Below are 22502 nucleotides of genomic sequence, written 5' to 3'. Positions count from 1 at the left end.
CCTGCAGCCCGAGGCCCAACATGGAGCCAACAGCCATGCCTGGCTGGTAAGGATGGGGACACCTCCTTCTGGCCACCCGCCTGCCCGCCAGCCCGCTGACCGCAGACCTGGGCCCCAGGGAGTCTAGAGGCCGATTCACCCCTCCTGGCTATCCTCCAGCTGCCCATGTCTGCATCGATCCCCTAATAACTCCATCCATTACATTGGAGTGGAATTCTTGGAAGCCGGCAGGAAAAGGAAAGCTTCTGTGAATTGTCTGAGTCATTTTTTAAAAACTAACAATGGGGCATTTCTCCCCTCCCCAGCTTGGTGTTGTTCTGTGTTCTGTGAGGTGCTGGCTGCCTCTGGTGGGGGTTGGGGGGGGGACCAACAGACCTGAACACCCTGGGGCCTTCCCTTTCAAATGCAACAGGGACACAACCCCTTGCCCTGCAGGCTGGGCTGGCCATTCCCCAAGTGCCCCCAGGCCTGGCCCAGGGGGGCTTGGGGTGCCCACAGCTGGTGGCAGTGAGTGCTGGGGACCTCAACCCTTTTCCTCTTGTACCCTCTAATGGGTTTCTCTGGATGTCCTGGCAGCCCAGGCAGGCCCCAGCCCTGTGATACCTTAAGACAAAGCCTCTCTACTCACTGAAGTTTTCTATTGTGGAAAATAGGACCATATTTCATATGAAACATGTTAGTCAACATATAAAGGGCTAATTATTTTTTAAGTTTCTTAGTTTTAAATACTAAAAAGGTAAAAGATAGAAGCACATAGCAGAGGTTTCCCGGGGACTCAGTCACCTTGAGTGAGCAAGGAGGATCCTGACAGCCAAAGCTGAGAGCTGCTGGCTCCAGGGCTGGGCAGCTGCTGATGCACCAGAAAGCACTCCTTTGGGTACTGGGCACATCCCTACCCCTCGAGAAGCTTCCACACCCTGGAAAAGTATCCCCCCCACCCCGTGGGGGCTCTGGTCTACCACTCCCCAGTAGCACGCTGCACCCTCATTCCTTCAATGGGCCTTGCTCTGCTGTCAGAGCACCTCCTTGCTGCCCAGGGTTTCAACTCATCCAGTAACAAACACACCTCGTCCCCAACATTGAGGGTACATACACCTCCTGGCTTTTCTAGCCCCATGACACATGGAGGCGGGTCTGCAGCCCTTGATGTCCCTGGATTATTAGTCAAGTTCTGGCACAGGCTGGGTCAGTCCTCATAGTGGTGCCCAAGCCAAGTACAGATCCAGCTGACAGCAGAGGGGAAAAGCCAGCAGTCTGCAGACCTCAAAGAAGCCCTTTGGGGGCACCAAGCAGCTGACCCCAGCCCCTGCTCAGGCAGGCTGAGATTTTAAATGGAGATGTTACGCAAGCTGCTGCCTGGGCTGCCCACAAGAAGGGGGCCCCAGCCTGGCCCCACATGTGCACCTGCTGGGCAGAGGGTGGCTCCCTGTGCTGCAGGAAGCCAGTTCTAAGGAAACTGGCCACCTTAATAACAAATGGTTTAACTAGGGGATCCCAGAACTGCCATTGGGAACCAGCACAGTGGGCAGTGCAGGCAAGCAGGTTACCCACTGTCCCCATGCCTCAGGCCTCCCTCTGCACAGCCAGGGCCATATGTGACTCAACACACACTTATGTGTGTCCTGCCCAGGGACACCAGGGCCTCCCCAGGTTGGGGAGGTCCAGGCCTGATGTGGGGTCCAGCAGCCCTGGAGCTGAACACTGGAGCCACTGGCCCCACAAGGGGGGAGGAAAGGAGTGCTAGATGTCCTTCCCGCAAGGATATGTGAGGCCAAGGTGATGGGACGTAGGGGTATGCTCATCCCCCACTGTCCACCAGGCTGCAGGGGCACTGCCAGGCAGGAAGGACAAGGAAGAGCCACAGCCAAATGCCTTCAAGGTGCAGCCACCCTAGCTGCTGGGCCTTCCCCACTTAGCATCACCCCAGCCACCTGGCTACTGCAGGCCAACGACATGCCAGAACCTGAGCTGGCATGGCCTGAGACAAAGCCCATGTGTATGGACACTTCCTACTGGCTCATCCAGCACGGGCTCCAGCAAAGACTTGGGAGGAGCAGGGTTGCACCAGGGATGAGCAGGGACCTGCGCTGTCCGCCCTGACAGTGTGTGAGGCTGGTCCAGGACAGACCAAGGTGAGCAGCAGCAATGGAGCCAGGCCTGGGACAGCGGCAGTCCACCCGGGGACCTGGGGACCACTGAAGGCACTGATGGGCTGGAATGGCATCAGAAAGGCCCAGGGTGGTCCTGCAGATAAAAAGGGGTGGCCAGAACACGTTGGGAATGACACAAATGCTGCCAGAGTGGCTTTCAAGGACAAAGGCAGGCTTGTTGTCCCTCTGTTTTGGTGTTTTTGAGGTAAGAGAGTTCACCTCAGCCTGGGAAATAAACGCACCGCAGCCCTCCTCCCATACCTTCTCAATCCAGACCACTTCCAGAAACTTCCATACTGCCTTCACCCATGGTGTGAGGGTCTATGCCATGATCTCTGTACCTTCCCGTCTCTGAGTACAGGGGTTTGCTCCTTACACAGGGTGGCTGCCCCAAGATGTCCACAAATATGGGGTCTTGGGTGGCATAGGGCCCAGCGGAGGCCTCAGCAGGGCAGGGAAGTGCTGGGGGAGGGGGAGGGGCGGGCCTCAGGAGGGACAAAGGCCTGGCCATGGGTCAGGTGTGCACAGGAGTGGGGGGAGGGGCAGGGAGAAGCCCCTGCACTAGTCAGGGCCTGAGGACACAGCTGGACCAGGGTTTGCCCCAGGATGGTCTTTAGGCCACCCCTAACATCCACTGCTTGGTTTCCTTGGAGACCGATGGGGCCAGCAGGCACATGAGGGCCCCGGGCCAAGCGCTTCCCCAACCCCCCACCCCCACCCACCCCGTCATGGGAGCCACAAAGCCAGGGAGTGATGCAGGAACAACCTGTGACCTGTAAACCACAGGACCAATCCAGCCCCCAAAACACAAGCAGAACATGTAGACCGCATGCACGTGCCACCAGCCTTCTGTTCAGTTCCCACAACCCCCAAACTCCCTCCACAGAGGGTGTGTGCTGTGGGCCCAGAGGCATATGAACTCGGCCAGCATGACCCCCAGCTCCAGCCTCCCTGGATCATTACAGGCAGATGAAAGAAATAAATTTTCTAATTAAAGTGGCAGAGACAGCATTGATCCTAAGATGGTTCTTAGCACTCCTGTAGTGGCTGGGAGCAGTCTAGCCATCCCAGTCCCCACCCCCACCCTCTGTTCCTCTCCAACCCCAAACTGACAGCTGAGTCTGCCCAAAGCTGCCAGATTCCTCCCCCTAGAACCCTGCTGTACTGTGGCCTGCTGTGGCATGGCCTCAGGTCCTGTCCCAGGGAGAGGCCTGGGGAGGGGGTTGCCCCTCACAAAGAGGGCTCTGTTCTGAGAGGTGCCCAGTCGGCCTGGGGCAACTCCACCCCTGCAGTTAAGATGCCCCCAGGGTGGCTGGGGTAGGCAGACCCTGCACCCACCCAGCAGCTGCCAGCAGCGAGCTGGGAGGCTACCTCAGGGGGCAGGGGGGCTCAGCCCACACTGTCTCTTCCCATTGGGCCTTTAGCTCTGCACATAAACAGTCTAAATTAGGAATTAAAACATCCCTAGGTCCCAAACAGCAGGCAGGCCATATTTCAAACGTACAGGGAGCTGCCCCAGACGTCCCAGGCCTGGGCCCCAACTTCCTAACATGATTCTGCAGCGTGTGGGGGCCAAAGACCCAGTGACAACAGGGGCCTGGCTCTGCTTACCGTGGGGCTGGGAGCAGCTTGGGAGGAGGAAGCCCTGGGACAAGCACTGGCCAGATGGCCCCCTCCAGAATCACCTGCCAAATCCTGCAATGGGCCAGGGCCTTCCTGGTCCCAGACATACACAAGACCCTGGACTGAGGTGGGAGCATGGGTTGTGTGGCCCTGGGACCAGAAGCTCTCCACCAAGAGGGAGGCCAGGGGATGTACACAGGTATGGGGAGCCCTGGCCACAGCTGGGGGCCACTGGGGCAGGATGCCTTGTTGCGCCCAGCCCTGCTCAGGAAGGGTCCCAGTGTGGGAGGGGGACCCAAGTATCAGAGATTGGGGGGGGGTGTCTCCTGACTTCTAGACACCAAGCTGTAGGGTAGGCCTGAGGGACTGCTTCACATGGGGTGCCTGGGCAGAGGGCCGGAGCAGAGGCTGGGGGGAGAGGGCGGCCTGGCAGGTGCTGAGGGCTGATCCACTTGGGGGCTAAGCTTGGAAGTCCTAATCCCTGCAGGGTCCACCAAGGCTGGGAGGGAGACAGGAGATGCTTCCTAAGCTTTGAGGGGGTCTGTTTTGGGGTGGGGATGCTCTATCCCCTTCACTGACATCCTTGGGTTCCCAGCTGCAGCCACAGTAGGGCTCCTGAAGTGTCTGGTAACTGTGGCTGGGATTTCCCAACTGACCACACAGCAGAGGCAGAGGCGGCGCAAAAAGCCACTGGCCCTGCAGGCATGGGCCTTATGCACCTGTCCCTCTCAGGCTGTCACGCTCCCAACACAGGTCAAAACCAGCACTCAAGCTAGGATAAGTCAGCAGATCCATATCCTAGGTTCAGGGACTCAGGGACAGACAAGGCCGAGGCCCTGGGCTTCAGTGACCCCACCACTGCACACCCTCACCCTGCGGCCCTGCTGGGTGGTGGGTAAGACCATGTGTGGCCAGGCACACTCCGAAGCACGTGCCATGTGCCCCGCCATCTGGAACCTTCCCTCCACCTCCTGCTGCCATGAATCTGTGTATTTGCCAAGCACCCCACAGCCTGCACTCAGGCCCCAGGCAGAAATACCCCCTTGGCACTGCCCCAAAACCCCACCGTGGGCAGACTCATCGCAGACAGGCAGGGGTCTCTCCAAAGCCCATGACTCTGGCCCCAGCCACCTGCAAACACGACCGCCAGATGGCCTCCCCCTCTCTGAAGCTGTCAGGGAAGCTTGTTTAGCGGCCGCTGTGGGACCAAGAGTCACTTCAGGGAGCCCTGTGTCAAGCCCTGGCTCCAAAGCTCACTAGTCAGGGTGTTTCAGAGTGGGTCAGCTCTGGGGGCTCCCAAGGTGGGGAACAGAGCTGCCCTGGGGTCCTCAGGGCAGAGGGTAGACCTGGGGAAGTGATGACAGCTAGCCTTCAGTGGGCCCTTCCCACTCAGGACTCCCTTATGTCTCAGGCCCAGCCCAGAGCCAGGCCCCAAAGAGTGGCCAGGCAGAAGGGAAATCTGCTTCAGATCTCCCTGTACCTGGGGCCTGGGCAGCCTCACACACACCCACCTCCCGTGAGCAGAGAGGGGAATGGATCCCTAGGCCTCCAAATGTCCAGCACCTGGTCTTGTAAAGAGCAGAGAACAGAGACTATCACAGGGTGTCCCCTCCATGTCTCCCACTGACTGCACAGGGCCTCTGAAGTCACCATCACCTCCACCTCCATGGCCTGGGAGTCCTGGTCCACCAGGGGTACAGGTGCCCCCACTCCAAACACATCTCTGGGCCAATCACTGTGGATCTGCACAAAACCTGCTCCCACGTAGGCTGGGGGCAGACAAAGTGTGGATGCCAGCCCTGGGTCAAGTTGCCCTCCAGTGGAGCCCCAGGCATAGGGGGAACCCTCCCACTAGCAGGACTCCCAACATACAGCCTCAAGCATCTCCCCTGCTTTCTGCATATGGGGGACCCCACAAGTGGCCCCTAGAGGAGAGGTGGACAAGGCCTGAGAAGCCAGGGAGGACCTCTGGGACTCTAAGCAGGAGCAGCCTTGAACCGGTAAATTGCTTTATGTAATATTGGCAGCGGCGCCTCCCTGCCAGGGCGGTAAACCAGAAGCCGGCTGGGGATTAGCGACAGGCATTACCATGGCAACCCCATTAGTGGAAACCTGTCGTGGCTCAGCACAGCTCTGGCCGTCCTCACTCAGCAAAGGTAAAGGAAACCCCAGAGATTTATTAGCAACAGGTTCCCATGGCAACCCCACCAAGCTCATTAATAATTTTTTTTATTCCAAGTGTGGGTGTTGAATTCTCCAGAGACTGGATGCGAGCAAACACACGCGCCAGCCTCTCCCACCTGCAACCTGGGCGTCTGCTCCCACCCAGTAGCTGGGGCACTGGCATCTGTACCGGTGACACCTGTGTACCAGGACTCTTGGAAGGGCCACTCACCCTGGCTGGTGGCCTTAAAGACACTTCTTCTAGACCCACTGGGCAGGGGCTTCCTACCCCATAGAGAAAACCCTGGGGTGTCTGCAAGGAGGGGGAGCTGCAGTCTCAGACCTGTGGGGGTTGCCAAAGCTAGTGCAGAGCCCCTGGTCAGAAACCCAAGTCAGGTGGGAGAGGTTAGCGGTCACCAAGCAGGCATTGTGTGGGACGCAGCCTGGCAGTTCCTCAGAGGACTGAATAGTTCCTACCTGACCCAGCAATTCCGCTCCTGGGCATGTACCCGGGACTGAAACCAAGTTTCAAACCAAACCTGGCCTAAGAGCACTCACAGCAGTGTTGGCAACAACTGTCAGTGGGTGGGCAGATATACACCACACAGTCTCCTCTGCTACAGCATCTTGTTCAACCACACAAAGGACTGAAGCTCTGAAACACGCTCACTACAATGAGGACGGACCTTAAAAACGTTCCATTCAGTGAGAGAATCCAGACACAAAGAGACTCGTGCTGTGTGATTCCATTTACAGGAAACAGGCAAATCCACAGAGGGAAAGCAGGTCAGCTGGAGAGGGCTGGGGAGTGACTTAATGGGCACAGGGTTTCCTTTTGGGGTGATGAAAATGTTCTGGAATTTACTGCAAGGGTAGTTACAGAACTATGTGAATACAGTAAAACTACAGAATTGTACACTTTTATGAGTGAATTATGTGGTTTATGAATTATATCTCAATAAAAATGCTTGGAAAAGGGAGGGAACACGAGGGTGCTGAGGCAGTCTGCCCCACCAGGCTGGGCCCTCCCTGACCCTTGAAAAAGAAGATTTTCAGGCAGCAGATTTCTGCCTCTAACTTGCTCAATTCCCACACAGGAGCAAGTCCCCTGTAGAGCCTGCCTGCCAGCAGAGGGTGGAGAAGCGGATGGCACAGGATGTGGCAATTCATGATTAAAGGACAAAGCCTGCATGGGGCCTGTGCCTGTGCGCCCAGCACTCACGCCCCATGCGGGTAATAACAGCCTCAGGGTCGGGCACCAGACGCAGCCATTTACCCAATTAGGAGCAACAAAACGCCAGCATGCAGACACCACAAGTAGTATGTGGTGGCACTTTCACACCCAACAAGAGGGGACTGGCTTCCAGCCCCAAAAGTCTGGGAAGGAAAAGAGGTATTGGCAGGGTGGTGGCTGCAGGTCCTGGCACACTGCCAGGACTGCGGAGCTGGGCATGGAGGGGTGCGACGGCACCAGAGCTGTGGCCTGGGCAGTAGAGGACACGTTCCCCCATCTGCTGGCTGTCAGTGATGGTCCTTGGGGCTGACCCCCTCACCTGGCAGGGCAGATCCTTGAGCCCAAGGCTGATGCCCCCAGGCCATACTCTCTCCCTGCCCAGAGGCTCTGTGGAGCACTGCCAGGCAGAACCACGACGGACTCCTTCAGGATGAGCTGTTCTTCTTCCTCCTTAATTGAGTGACCCAGATTTCAATGGTAGGTTAACAAAAAAGAGGCTGTGGAATATCAGAAAAGGACGTGTAGCAGGCCCAGCTTTTGAAGCATGAAGACTGTGGTCTGAGGTTCGCCATCTGTGAGACACCCTGCAGGCCATTCCCACAACACTGCGTCCAACACACAGAATGTTCCTGTGGATGGCATGTGCACCTCCTGCCTTGCCACACTCTGCCTCCCCGGCAATGGTGCTACTGTGGTCAGTGGGCAGCATGCCCAGGGGCGACCCTATGCCCTCCATGCCCTGACACTTGGGCTGACCCACTGGAGCCCAGCCACCCACATCCCACCCTGATGTATCACTTGCTCCACAAGATCCATCCCATCCCCAATCAGGGCTCCCTTCATGTCCAAGAACCCTGGGGCACCAAACCACCCAGAGGTCAGACACCTGAAGGATGCTACTGCCAGGTCACAGGCCTGGGGCTCTGCCTGCCACTTCAGAAGCCATGGCACACGTCTACCAGTTGCACAGGTGGGAGAACGGGTAGCCCACGGGGCATGGGTGCCACGCTTCCCTGCCTCTGTGTCTGGGGGACCCACAACACTGTATGTGCTGTGTACATATCCGTCATTCAGCACTGCATTCATATGGATATGTAAAGGACATGTAAAGTCAGGGCTGCTGAGGTTTCAGGCAGCTGCTGGATCCTGGCCCAAACCCTCTAGCCCTGACCAAGGGGTACCATGTGCCCCCAAAGTTGCAAGGGCCAACTCTAAAGCATTCTTCCCTATTTCCTTGAAACGCAAGCTTAACCAGGCATCCTGGGTTTTCTCTGGCAGAGGGACCTGGGCCCAGGGTCTCTGCTTGTCCCATCCAAGGACACCATCTGTGGTCTCCATTGGCCTCCTGGTGCCTACCACACCTGTGTCCTGCTTGGTACAGACACAGCAGAAGCCAGGGCATCTCAGACCCCAGAGCAGAGCCAATAGGACAAGCCTCATTTGCTGCTCTGAGGCAAGGCAGCCGGGCCACATGTGGTCCCTTGCCTGAGTACTGGGCATCAGAGAGTCATAGGATGGGAGGATCCCAAGGCCAGGCACAGGGCAGGGAGGGGACTGAGACGTCACACCTCTGCCACAGCAGGACTGGCCTCTCACCTGCTGGGCTTCCCAGGGAGAGGCAGCAATCCCCCTGCCAAAGGAGCTCCCAGCATTAGCCTTGGGCTTGGCCTGTGAGGGCTCAGATGAGGCAAGTGTGGTTTGGGTCCTACCGGCCAGAGAAGTGCTCTGGGCCACCATGGGAGACTGCCGGGCGGGAAACTGCCCAGCAGCCCAGGAGCACCTGTCCATTTAAATGAGGCACTACTGCAGACTGACTCATCCGACCTCTTCAAGGCTGGCATCTACTTCCAAAGACAAAGGGATGTAGCAGGGATGATGCTGTGTGGCCCCTGAGTGGCCCAGGAAGGAGCCTTTATTTGTCAACGTGTTTCTGGCAGGTGTCTGCTCTCAGAGCTTCTGGGTGGAGGTTTCCAGCTGGGCTGTGTCTTGGGCTTCCCAGAGCTCCAGGCACAGGTTCACTGTGCAGTGGGACACTGGACCAGTATCCGTTGCCCCAGGAAAACATCTAAGAGTCCCTCAGAAGACCCCTGGCCCAGTGCTGCCTCTGTCTCCTGGTCCCTAGACGAGGTCCCTGATACACCAAGGTCCCACAGGTAAGGCTGGGCAGGGGCCACCCCTTCAGACAGGCACCCTGGGGCCAGGCTCAAACCCAAAGACTGTGCAGAGCTGTGGCAGTCACTGGGTTTGCTGGCCCTCACTCACCCAAAACAAAGAGTGGTGGGGTGACAATCCAAGGATACACAGCAAACACAGAGATCAGGCTAAGACAGGCAGGAGCACATGGCCAGCACCTCCCCCCGCCCCACCACCACCATAGGTGGCCAGGGACAGCTCCAAGGTGGCCTCAGGGCTTGGCACACCCAGAAAGGCCACGAGAACACGTGTGCTAGGGGTCTGGGACCCCTGCCCACCAGCCGTGCCCCTGCCTTTGTACCACAGCCCTGGGGGACCATCTCCAAAGCCTAGACACTCCTCACTGTTCGTGTGTTCTCTGCCTCTGTCCCCAGAGGGGACACCCCCCATACTCCTCTGCAGGATCCCAGGAAGCTTGGCTCCTACTGGAGACCCTACCCCAATGGCCAGGCAAGGCCTCTGACTAGTTGCAAGGTGCAAGGCCTAGGCCTTCTGGCCTTTACAGGCCCCTCCCGGCCACTCCTTGTTCAGGAGCCTGACATGGCTGGGGCTGGTCTCTATGCACTATAAAAGGGGATGACTCCCATAAGCGCACTCGAACGTGTGGCACTGCTGGGGAAGGGCATCCCTGGAGCATGTACCCCACTCACAGCTGAAGAGGGCAGCAGGTGGCACGTCCCTGGTCCCATCAGCACCCACAGCTGCTGTAACAGAAACGAGCTCTGGAGACCCTCAGGTTTCTGCCCAGCCTGACCTCTCCCGTCTCCTGGTGTTGCCCCAAGCTCTGCCTCTGCAAACACACGGCCTCCTTCCTGGTCTCTGTTGTTGCTCCCCTTCTTATCAGAACGCTGGCTACTGGATCCAGGGCCCACTGGGACAACAGAACTTCAGTGTAACTAGACAACATCTGCAGACACCCTATTCTCAAATAAGTCCACAATCTGAGGTTCTGGGTGGACATGAATTTTGAGTGGCCCCTGGTTGGCCCAGCACTGCACCCTGTGTGTATCAGCACATGAAAACAAAGCCCGCGCCAAGCCACACATCATGGCCAGTGGCACCTACCCCTCCACATCCTTGGCTGGTGTGGCTGCCCTGCTCCACTAGCCTCCCCATGCCATGCTTCTGCCAGGGGCTTGGAATGATACCCACATAATAAGGTAAAGGTCCCACCTCGGCTGAGTCCCCCCGCCATGCCACTGGTCCAGTGCTTCTCTCAGTTTGCTGGTTGCCAGGGCCAGTATGAACCCTATCCTGCCATCATGCAGGGCATAGGGTAGTCCCGGACATGGCCTCACCTGGCACCAGGAATGTCATGTGCAGCCTCAACCTTGCCCTGACCCCCACAAGCAGTGATGCTGCCCACATCTGATGCCTGGAGGCTTACTAGCTCCCATAGGCCTTTCATGTCAGGCCCTTCCCTCAAAGCCTTGCAGACTGCCAGCCCCAGGCACTCAGGTGACCACTACCCAGAGACAATGAATGAAGGAGTAAGCAGGGCCAGGGATGCTCCGCTTGTGCCCTCACCACATATACTGAGGACCACAGACCCATTTCACAGATAGGAAAATGGAGGCGCAGGAGGTGACATACAGTACAAAGGTTCTGTACTCCTGATTGCGACCAGACAGGGCCAGAGCAGAGGCTCAAAGCCTATATCCACCAGCCAGCCATGGACTTCACCCATGAAGTCTACCTACCCTGATGACTTCCCACCTTCTGAAACAATCTGTCCCTCAACCCTTGCCCCTATTCCCAATAATGTGTCCAACACAGCACACCACATGTGCAGGCTGTGGCAAAGGGACCCTAGGAGGCCTGGGTATTGCTTAGAGCTGGGGCCTATGCCCCATCGGCCATCTGGAATACCTCTGCACAACGCCAAAGTCTTGGCTGGTGTTTGCCCAGACCCAGAAGGCAGGGTGGGACTGTGCTCACCCAGAAGGACTGACCTGGCCCCCAACTCTGAGCAGGCCTGGAGGCTTGTTAGGCTCCTGGCCCCACCAGCCCAGTATCACCCCCACCTAGCAAGTGCCTGCCCGGCTCCCTGCTTTACCCACATGGCTCGTGCAAGGACACACAGCTTTGCCCCGTAGTCACCCCAGACAGTGGGAACACCCAAGTTGCAGCCAATGCAGGTCAGGCAAGTCCAGCTGGCCTGGCTGGGGCCTGTGTCTGGGAGCAGGAGCAGCAGGTATCTGCAGGGCCAGCCATCAGGCACTCACCCCTTTGCAGAGGAGCCTCCTCATCCTGAGGGCAACATGGGATAACCAGTATCCTCCCCACCAGTACCCTCCTAACCAGGCAAAGAGTTTCAGGGCCCAGGCTGAGGCTGGGCAAGGGCTGCTCCACTGTTGGCCTCAGTCCTTGTCAGCATCACCCCTGAGAAAAGAGGATGCCCCCAGGAGCCCCAAAAATCTGCTTGTCTGTGAGATGGAAGCTGTGCCAGGTCATGAAAGAATCACAGGGCCCCAGCAGTGTGGAGGTGGCAGCAAGATTACCAGAGAGGCCTGGCACACTCCATTTCAGCACTTATCAGCTGTCCCTGCTAATCAAACCTCCAGGCACTGCCAGCACCTCTAACACCTGCTCCTCCCTGCGACCCAGGGAGGCTCAGGCATGGGGGCCTGGGATGCCCAGGGGCCAGGATGCCCAGAAGCCATGCAGCAACACACCCTTCAAGGCATGTCTGCTGCGCAAAGACCGTTCTGACAAAACGACAAGCTGCTACTCAGTCCCATCTGTTATCCTCGGCAGACACAGCACACTGGGGAAGGTGCCCAAACCCACTGCCAACTCTCCCCAGCCAGCCAGGCCGAGAGCCGGCAAGGTGCCTTCCCTCAGCCTTGCATCTGGGCTCTCATCTCCACCTCTGACCTCTGTCTCTGATCAAGTGCCCAGGCCTAGTAGTTCTACCCAAGACAGGCAGCCAGCCCCCGACATCTTGCTTGGAAATTCATCCTGGGCCCCTAGACCAAACTGTCCCAAGCTACGCTATCAACCTAGGGAGGGGTGAAGAGCAGCCCCACTTTGTGCCATGGAGTTAAACAGCCACTGGCTGAAGAGGCGAAAGATGGCAGGGTAGGCCAGCTGGCAGACTGCCCTCCTGGGTACACCTGCATAAACAAAGGTAATAATACTCACCTGGCAGGCCAGGTGTAGACTTGGCAAGCAAAACCAGATGCTTCGGATTCATCCTGATCATCTGACAAGCTAACGGATCCCCTGCATTCCTTGCACCCTGACCCTGGAATAGGTACCTGGCCAGGCCTGGTTGGGCCACCTCACCCATGGGCCTCCACACAGGCAAGGGAGTACCTGGACTACCTCAGAGCTCTCCATTGGGCCAGGGAGGGCCCCTACTGGTTCCCTTGGCCAGAACAGACTCTGGGTGGTTGAAGGTGATACTTTGTGGGCCTAAAGGTTTTTTCTGAAGGCCTGGTGCCAGCCCTGCCTTCCAAACTCAAAGGCACAGGTGCACTGGTGGTGTCTCCCATCCCAGCCTTGTCTCTTGGTGCCTTCCACCTGCTTTTCTGCCATCCTTCCTCCATTTCTCACCAAGCCACTCCCCTGAGCACCCCACCTAGACTGTCACCGCTCTCTGGACACCCTCAATTCATCTCACCTCCTCTCAGCCCCACAAGCTCCAGAGGGGAGGCTCCAGGTCCAGCTGCCATGAGGCTGTGCGTACCCCTGCCAGAGGCCTCTGCTGGGCTTCCTTCCCAGTCCTCCCTGTCTTTCACCTTCACACCAACTACATGGACATGCTCTGTCTGCTTCAGGACCTCTGCACAGGACATTCCCTCTGCCTGGACACTCCTGCTGTGGCTCACCCCCGCCAGGTCTCAGGTCAAATCTCTCTTCTCTCACAGCTTGCCAAGGTACCTTTGTCCACTCCACAGCCCCCAACAGCTCCCTGTCCAGCTCATCCCACTCGCTAAAGGGTCCCCACCTGCCTTTAGCACCAGGGTCAGGCCAGGCTCACTACCACAGAATGTGGGTGCCTATCTGGGCATTCCACAGGAGTCCTGCCAGGGCTGAACCCAGGGTCTGGTCAGGAACACCTGCTGAATGAAGCAGCCAAGGCCCAGCACCCAGAATCTCCCAAGGCTCCCTTCTCGCATGGGGGCCTCCCCAGAGTCCAGTGGGGAGACACATGCAAGGCCCCAGGGTGGGGGCTGCAGTGGCCCCCAGAGAATCCATCTACCCTCAAGGGCGAAAGGGTCCCTACTCAAGCAAGGCCAAGGCTGTGGAACCGTCCCATGTTATTACTTTTTTTGTAGAGACAGAGTCTCACTTTCTTGCCCTCGGTAGAGTGCCGTAGCATCACACAGCTCACAGCAACCTCCAACTCCTAGGCTTAGGCAATTCTCTTGCCTCAGCCTCTCGAGTAGCTTGGACTACAGGTGCCCGCCACAACGCCTGGCTATTTTATTGTTGCAGTTTGGCTGGGGCCAGGTTTGAACCTGCCACCCTCGGTATATGGGGCTGGTGCCCTACCCACTGAGCCACAGGCGCCACCCACGAAACTTCCCATGTTGAAGGCCATCCAAGAAACTGCAATTACATACCCTTAAAATTTCATAAAACTCCACTATGTACTTAATTTCAAAAAATGAAATTTTTGCATTTTGTAACTCTACTATGTACTTAATTTCATAAAAAGAAAACTATTTATTAAATTTTAAAATTAACTAACCTTTTAATAACTTTGTTGTTTGTGCTTTTGTTGGAAAGCATTTAAATATTTAGTTGCAGCATGGAGGTCCAGAGTTTTAGTTGATTCTCTAGATGGGTATCAGTCCTTTGTGACCTTGAGGGGGTCTTGATTTGGATTAGGTAGGAGAATGTAGATTCATAGCAGTAAGCAGCTGAAAAGCTAGAAATTATTTTGGGGGTGTGCTGCCGAAGGTGTAGATATTCTATTGCACTTTTCCATGTTTCAACTGGATCTTTCTTAGCATCAAACAATGACTTTAAAATGTCATCTACCGAGAGCTCAATCAATTCCATCTGTAGTTCCTTAGGTGCTTTGGTGATATCAACTAGGTGAGGTTGAAATGCTAATTCGAATATGATGTCATGATTCTCAAAGTCAGTGAACTTTTCATTGTATCCTCCAATATATAGGCCTGTAATGGTTGCATAATTGTCAAATGATTTGCATAAATCATCTGGCTTATCAGTGACCTCTGCTAACTGGGAAAATGTTCACCCAAAATTTCCTTTTGAAGAAGTGTTTTTGAAAAAAGGTAGCCATTTTTGAAATGCTTGGATTTTTTGCCACCTATCATATTTTGATTTGACATGGTATCACCCAGAAATGCTGCACTTCTATAGAAACCTTTCAGTAATTCATATTGCTGATTCTTTTCTTCATAAAATTTAACTACCCGGTTTCCCCGAAAATAAGACAGTGTCTTATTTTAAGGTGTGCTCCCAAAGACGCGCTAGGTCTTATTTTCAGGGGACATCTTATTTTTCCTGTAAGTAGGTCTTATTTTTGGAGGATGTCTTATTTTCAGGGAAACAGGGTATCTGTTCTCACAGAGATAAAATTTTGGCTAACTGTCCTTGTGACAGCTAATGCATAGGATGATATGGCAAATCCACATTGGGTGTCTCATCGTCCCAACTTTTGCATGTTCAAAATTGACCATGCCATGTTGCATTTGCACGGATATGGTTGATACTTACAACTTCTTGAAAAGTGTCACTTAAAATAGTAGCTCTAGCAGAGAAATTTTACTGATGTAAAATACAAAGCAAAGAAATAAGAGCACCCAAATCTATTAATACTTTTTTATCTGCAATAAACCCTTCATGTTTTCCTGTCACGGAAGGTGCAGCATTTGTACATACGCTAAATTTACCAAACGCAGGCCAACTTCACGACATTTCTTTTGAAAGTTGTTTAAGATATCCATTCCCTGTGTTCTGTTCACAAGCTTGCCCAAAACAAGTTACTCTTTATAGCAAAGAAAATCTTCTGTTATGACCCAAAGTATAAAACCTGCACAAGTCAGTAGTATCAGTTGATCCATCCAAAGTGATTGAATAAAACATACAATAGAACTCTGCAAACTGATGACCCAAGGAACTAACAAATTGGTCAACATAAAGACCGAGGTCTACTGTACTGACAGATACATGTGGCACATGTCTAGTCAATGAAAATTAGGTGATTAACTCAGGAGGTGGTCAATGTAGGGAGGGGGGTCAGTCATGGAAGTTCTCCTATATCACATGAAGTTGTTAAGTTGAAGGCTAATTTATGCTGCCAGTTATGCTTCTCTTGAAAGAGGCACTTGCTTGCACTTTGAAATACTATCAGGGTCGAAATACCCTACAACTTTGACAATGTATTCTTTCACAGTTCCTACACATCATTGAATAGCTTCCCTTTTTTCCTTAACAAATAAGCTACTTTATAAGTTGCTTCAGTGGTGTTATTTCCAGGTCTTATTGCTACTTGAAAGAACTGTCTGCGTTTGCTTTTCATCTTTTGATTTCAGCAATACAAGCTTTCGTACTTCTTCCTCTAATTTAAAATATTTGTGGTCCTTATGAGCTTTGGATTTCTTTAACATTGACATCACAGTATCACAAAGCAACCATAGCATCTTATCTTTAGTAGAAATATAATATTGCAATTCCCAATCCTCATTAAAAAATCTTTTTCCTTCAGGATTGGTCTTCTTTGACATGATAGGTTTTTAAGTAGACAGATTTAAAAAAATACTATTGAACTGTATAGGTATTCACAAATTCTACTTCAAGCAGAAACACACTGCACCACTGTCAAAAGCTGGTAGCAGACTGGCATATTTGACCCCCATAAACTCACCAACCAGCCTTGTGTGATAGTGGTTCCAGTCCAGCAGGGTAATCATGAGAGCAGCAGCCGTCAATTTAGTCCTTATGACTCACTATCGTTCTAATTGTGCCGGCCAATCAGGGAGGAGAATATTACTGAAACTTGTTTTATTCCTTGATATTTTAAATATGCTCATTTTCAAAACAAAATATATTAATAAAAATAAAAGGGTTTGTCTGTAAAATCTGGATTCAGTCAAACGGCTGCACTTAAGGACCTAGAAGGCCACATGTGCCCTAAACAAGGCTTGTAGGTTCCTCACCCCTGGTCAAGGGCAATTGAGAAACAGTTTCTATCGAGCTGCCAAAGGGCAGTGAAACCCAGGACCATGTTGCACAGTCCAGGTTGAGGCCCAGCCCAGGTATGGGCAGAGCACTAGGAGGGCTGGGTGTACTAACCCACTGCCTCACTCTATCGCAAACCCTTCTTCCCAAAGGCACCAATGTGATAAACCTAGTCAGCTCTAGCTACAGAAGGGGGTCTCGGGAGGCGGGATGGCCAGGCACGGCCCAGTTGTCTCCTCCTCCTTCCTAGTGGCAACCCAGTCTCATGTCATATCCCTATGTCTACTGGGCAGCTCCTCTGCAGGCTCACTCAGCCTTGCTGGCATCACCATCCATTGTGAGGTGGGGACAAGATGGAGATTTGACATCACATGGGTGTGTGTCCCCAAGCGAGTGAGTCACTCGCCTATCACGGGACCTCTGCCTGGGAGATGCCCCCGGTCCCTGTCCCAGTGCCCCCACTTCCCCTGCCTAGCCAGTCCTTCAGTTCTCAGTGGCAATGCCTCCCCCGTGAGGCCCCCACACTCCTGTTGCCAGCTGTCTTTGTCTCTCCTTGCTTGTGGTGGGGGGCTGACTCCCAGCCCCAAGGTGAGCCCCCACCACACACACTGAGCCAGTGTGCCCCACTGCCTCACTTGGCAAGGTGCCTCAAACTACCATGATGCCAGGCAGTGACTTCACAAGACTAATGCCAGATGCTCATCTCTGTGACTCTCCTCTGCCCCATCGGATGAGGTATGAGCACACCTCCATGGTGCAGAGGAGACCAACCCTGGCCAGGGACCCCAAAATGGCCGAGGGAAGGCTAAGCCTCCTCTTCATTCACACCCCATAATCTTACTCTTGTCTGTGAGGAGACCTCTGCCAAGTCCCACCCTCCTGAGTGACCCCAGCTCCGGGTTCTTGACCTTCAGCAACCGAGGCAGCTCCAGAGACCAGCTCAGATGTCCCAAATCTGCTGAGACAAGCAACTCAGGATAAAGTGCTCAAGAGACCACAGGGTATGAAGTCTGGGGGGTAAAGGCCTGCTTCTGCCCCAACCAGGCCTGCCTGTGGGAGACAAGGTAGGAACTAGCCTCTAGAACAGTTCCCTGTGCCCTTACTGGGGCTGCCCATGCTTGCTGCAAGCTGAGAAGCTGGCGCCAGCCTCCAGGCAGGATGATGCACCCAGAATGTCAAGTCTTAAGAGATACTGCTAGGGACCCACTCAGGTCAGGCCAGCCCAAACACGTGCCCTGTCTGGATAAGGCTGTGCCAAACTTCTGGACTTGGATGCCAGGCCAGGTTCAATCTAGCTCTGCCCTTCAGCAGCCAGATGACCTTGGCACATCCTTTGTCCTCTCAGAGCCCTGTGACGTGAGGTGTTCAGTGCCTAGACTCTTCCTAAAGTGTCCTGCTACCCCCAAACCCCAAAGTGCCCCATGGTTATCTTCTAGCCCCTGCAAACCTGTAGTCCACCTCCTTCGCTCTCCCAGAAAACAAAGCACGGTTTCCTGTCCTGACTCATGAGCGTCCCTGGGGGGCCTGCCCTGCCTGGGTGCTAGGATGCCAGCAGCCGTGTTTCAGGCACATGTGGAGTCAGGAACCCCAAGGGGAGCCCGGGCAGAACATAACCCAGCCAAGCGGGCAAAACACACACATCCCACCCACCTTCCTCTATAAATAAACTGAGTAGGAGAAATAGCACTTGCCCCAAAAGTTCTAACACAATTATATTTTTAAAAGTGAAGTAAATCAATAAAGATAAAGACCGTCCTTGGAAGCTCCCCTGCCTCGGATCAGAGTTACCCTTAAGGCAAAACCAGAAGATACATGTTCATCTGTGCCAGGGCCACCTACTTGGAGGGATGCCAGAAAGGTCAAGGGCTTAGGGAAGATCCTTTCTTGTGTTCCAACTGCTGATTAGATCCTGCCTTGGGCTGGGCACAATGGACAGCAGCTGGGAGTTTGCCCAGCTCTGGGGAGTAGAGTGTGTAGTAACTTTACTGAGCATGGGATCCATGAGAAAATCCAATTATCCCTCCCCCTGGAGTTACCCTCTTTGGAAGGGATGAAGGACCCTTGCCAACACCATATCCACCTGCTGGGGGACGATCAAGGCCCAGGAAGCACGCTCTTGCTCAGGACACTGCACAGTCCCTAGTAAAGCCTGGGCCATACTGACCATCCATGGCTCCAGCTGCTTCCTGCACAGATGCCCCCCACCCCAGCAATCTGAAGGGTTCTGAAGAGCCCAGCCTGGCTTCCCAGTGTAAGCTGACCTCCCACCTTGCCAGGCCTGCCAGTTTATTTTAGGTTCTAAGGCCCAAACACACATCCTCACGCTGGGCCTGACACTTGCTGAAGGTTAGCACCGTCTCCAGCAGCCAGGGCTCTGACAAGCCCAACCCACTCAGTAGATGTGGGGTTTCCTCGAGGGCAAGAGTAAAAGGTTCCTGGAGTCTGAGCACCTCTTACAATGTCTCCCCGGAGCCCTGCGAAGTAGTGAATGGATATATTCCAAAGCACCACTTTTTGGAGATGGGATGAACAATCCCAAGATGCCGACACCAAGGGGGGGGGGTGCCTGGCCTGCCTTTGCAGGAAGACCCATCATTCCCAGCCAGGGAAGTTGCCCTAGGATAAGAGGCAAAGGACCCCTCCTCTCCCTGCCAGGGGAGCCCTAGCAACACCAGGGGATGGTCCCACACACAGGGATGGGGCAGCTCTCTCTTCCCTGGTAGAGAGCTCTTTCAGGCCCTCTCTATGAAGGCCACAAAGGCATCTGCCTCCTTAGGTCAGGAAAGAGACATGGGCATTGGTGGTCCCACACCCTCATCCTGGAGGGCTCACTCCACCAGTGTGAGGCCAACCAGCCCCCACCTTCCTTGCGCAAAGTAATGCCAACAACCTTGCTGGAAGTCCTAAGAGACACAACCAACCAGGAACACCAGAATCACGCTCAAATACTGTCTCAGCCTCAAGGGGACAGAGCAACCAGACACAGGGCTGTCAGGAGAGAGAAAATCCAGATCTCCCCCTGCCTGGTATGCACATGCCTGAAAATGAGGTACACATGGCGCTCAGCACAAGGCCAGCCCCGCTTCAGTCCCTTCCTGACCCTTCCCCAGGGCTAGCTAGCACCACTCAACGGCCTGTCACACCCAGCTACCTTCTCCCCAAAGCAAAGTAGCCAAGTCACCTCTAGCCTGGGCTCTGGAGAGATGACCTACAGCTACCTCACAAGGTCAGCCCCACACCACATGCCCAATTTCTGACACTTATGGTGAGCACCCAGCAGCAGACACCAGCTTGGGCATCCCTGGAGCCTGGTGCCATGCTCAGAGGCAGGCCCTTGGCCACAGCATCCTCCTCTAACAAGCAGAGATGAGTCTGACTCACTCGATGTTTGGATTTGAGAAAAGAGAAACACGGGCTTTATTACTTTTTTTGGTACAGATTCCTCTTTTGTATTTAATATTTATACAGTTAAACACACAAGGTACAGAAAGTGTATACACACACTACTCATGTAGCCTCTGTCTCCTCACCTCAGACAGGCAAAGTTTACCGACAGTACTAACCCCACTCCACAAGCAACCTACCCAATTCCCAGACCAAGGTGGAGGCAGTTATGAGCCGCATCCACAACCTGCCCACTAAGGCCACCAGCTGAGGGATAGGGAGACCCAGCGGGAGGCATGCACAGGGCCAGTAGTCAAAGGCCACCTGCTGGCGGGGGTGGGGTGGGGTCAGACCAATGCATCCCAGATATGCCCCTAGCTCTGACCAACCCTGTTCTGGAACCTTCTCTGAAAGTCTCGGCCAGTCTCACCAGGAGCAGAAAGGGCTGCCCCTTCCTCCCTAGCCAGGGAAGGGCTGAGGAGAAGGCACTCCAGTGTGCAGTGCCAGCTCCTCGCTGCCCTCCACTTCTCCCCCCAGCTGCGCGTGACTTAAATCAGCCCCAACACAGAGTTCAGCCCGAAAAGGCGAGTTCACAACCAACGTCACCACCTCTCTCCGTGGAAAAGGACCATGGAACCTGGCACCACTCGCAGGCTCTGCGGGTCTCCAGAGCTAAAAGGTGTAATCGGAAAACTTTGAGCCCCTTACTCTAGTTCCTTTCCACCATTCCCTCCCCAGCCAAGGTCCTGCCTGCCTCAGGCCAAATCTTTAGGAAGCGCGACCCCCTCCCCCGCCCCCAGAGGGGAGGATTCCCTTCCCTGCCTCCACCCAAGGGACACAAGGAGTTGAGATCTCCCCTCGCTGCCATTTACTTTCCCCACAAAGCCCGAAATGGCTTTGCCACTTCCCTTCTATCCTCTCCACTCCCAAGCTGGCCTCTGGAGTGGGGACAACCCATTCGAGACGAGGAACCCACTGCCCTCCCAAAGCCCGCCCGGAGTCTCTCAGAAGAGCGCTGCCCTCGCGCCCCTGCCCTATGTCTCCACACGCCCAGCCTACGCCAGAACCACCGAACAGGGGCGCGCGGGGGCGCACGCAAAGGAGTCCCGAGCCCGGAAACCCTGCACCCCACTGGCCCGGCAAGGATATGGATTACAGACCAGTCGGAGGCACCAACTGCGCGGCCGCGTGGTCTGCCCTAAGCAAAAGAAAACCGTGGCCGCCAGCGCCGGGTACGGGACAGGCTGCTCCTCGTCGGTGCCCAGTTCCACGCCGCGCTCAGCTGCCGGACTCTCGGGAGGCGACGCGCTGGGCTCGGACCCCTGCTCTCCCTCGCGCCCCGGCACCCCAGGGCTCGCCAGGGACGCCTCTGCCGCCGTAAGGCCAGGGGGAGGCGCGCCCAGGGGTACTCGGACCTCGTCGGCTGCCAGCGCACCCTCGGTCATGGTGGCGGCGGGCAGCACCTGCGGAGGACAGGCGGGTGACCGGAGCCGGGTAATGACACCCCCCGCCCTGCCTCGGGCGGAGAGGAGCTGCAGGAACAGCCGAGGCAGCTAGGATGTCTTTGTCTTTTCTTATTAGAGACAAATGCGCCCCCCGCCCCCTCCCTCCAGCGAGGGTTGGGCGGCCCCACCCCCCACCCCCGAAGCGAAGGAGCGCGGGTGCCCGAGGGGCTCCCCCGCCGGCTCCACTCAAGTTGAAGAGGGTCCCGGGCGCGCAGTAGGGCGCGCGTCCCCGTCGCGTCTCACCTCGTTCCGGCGGCTGGCGGCGTCCCCGCGGGCATCACCCGGGCGGCACGGTCACCACAGACCCAACCCGGCGCCCAGCCCGGCCCCGCCTGAAAGCCCCGCCGCCCCCGGCCCGCGCCCCCTGCCTGCCCGGCTCCCGGCTCCGGCTCTCCTGGCGGCGGCTGCGACGGCGACAAGCCTGGCGCGGAGGAGGGACCGCTGGGCGGACGGGCGCGGCCGGGGGCGCGGGTCGGGGCCGGCGAAGCGGGGAGCGAGCTCAGCGCCCGTCCGCGCGCAGCGCAGGAAACTTCGGAGTGAACGGCAGAAGGAGAGGGCGGGGCGGGGCCAGCGCGGCCGGGGGCGGGGCCGGCGGGGGCGGCACCGAGTGAGGCCGGGAGCGCTCCCGCGGGGACGGGCAGGGGGCGCGCGGGGTCCACCCCAACCCCGAGACGCGCGCGCGCGGACGACCCCTCCCCGGTAGCGGACCGGCGCCGGCTCGACCCCAGGGCTTGGAAGGGTGGAGTCGGACACCGCCCGCCCCCCTCGGTGTTCCCCCACCCTACCCATCCCGGGCGCGCGGAGCACCAGGGGGCGCTCGCGGGGAAGCTCGGCCGGGGTGGGTGGGGGAGTCGCGCCAACGTTCTTCCCCGCCCCCAATTGCGGGGGCGGCCGCGCCGCAAATGCGGCGCCCCGCCTCCCCCAGCCACCCCTTCCCCCACTGCGACTGGGGCAGGGGTCGGCCGAGGTAGGTGGTTGGCGCGCAGCGGCCGTGACCGAGAAGCCGCGTGCCCCTCCTCCGCCCCGTGTGTGTCCTGGGTGTGCCGGCGCGTATGTGATGGTGCGCGGGGGCGGGGTGGAGGCGTGATG

General features: G+C 56.1%; 2 protein-coding genes across 4 annotated transcripts in view; both read right to left on the bottom strand.

Annotated features, from left to right (window-relative positions):
* Nucleotides 1–21942, bottom strand: part of CACNA1H (calcium voltage-gated channel subunit alpha1 H) — a 60514-nt gene extending 38572 nt beyond the window's left edge. For all 3 annotated transcript variants that reach the window (XM_053556054.1, XM_053556055.1, XM_053556056.1), the window contains exons 1-2: nucleotides 21657–21942; nucleotides 21057–21371 (exon numbers count right to left, since the gene is read on the bottom strand). In XM_053556054.1, coding sequence (XP_053412029.1) covers nucleotides 21057–21353 — 297 coding nt within the window. In that variant the 5' untranslated portion in view covers nucleotides 21354–21371; nucleotides 21657–21942. The remainder of the gene's footprint in view (nucleotides 1–21056; nucleotides 21372–21656) is intronic.
* LOC128561610 (tryptase beta-2-like) overlaps nucleotides 1–22502 on the bottom strand; it is a 219234-nt gene that overhangs the window by 71853 nt on the left and 124879 nt on the right. The window lies entirely within an intron of this gene.

Source organism: Nycticebus coucang, chromosome 12 (assembly GCF_027406575.1).
Source record: "Nycticebus coucang isolate mNycCou1 chromosome 12, mNycCou1.pri, whole genome shotgun sequence".
NCBI lineage: Eukaryota > Metazoa > Chordata > Mammalia > Primates > Lorisidae > Nycticebus > Nycticebus coucang.
This window is presented reverse-complemented; position numbering and strand designations above follow the sequence as displayed.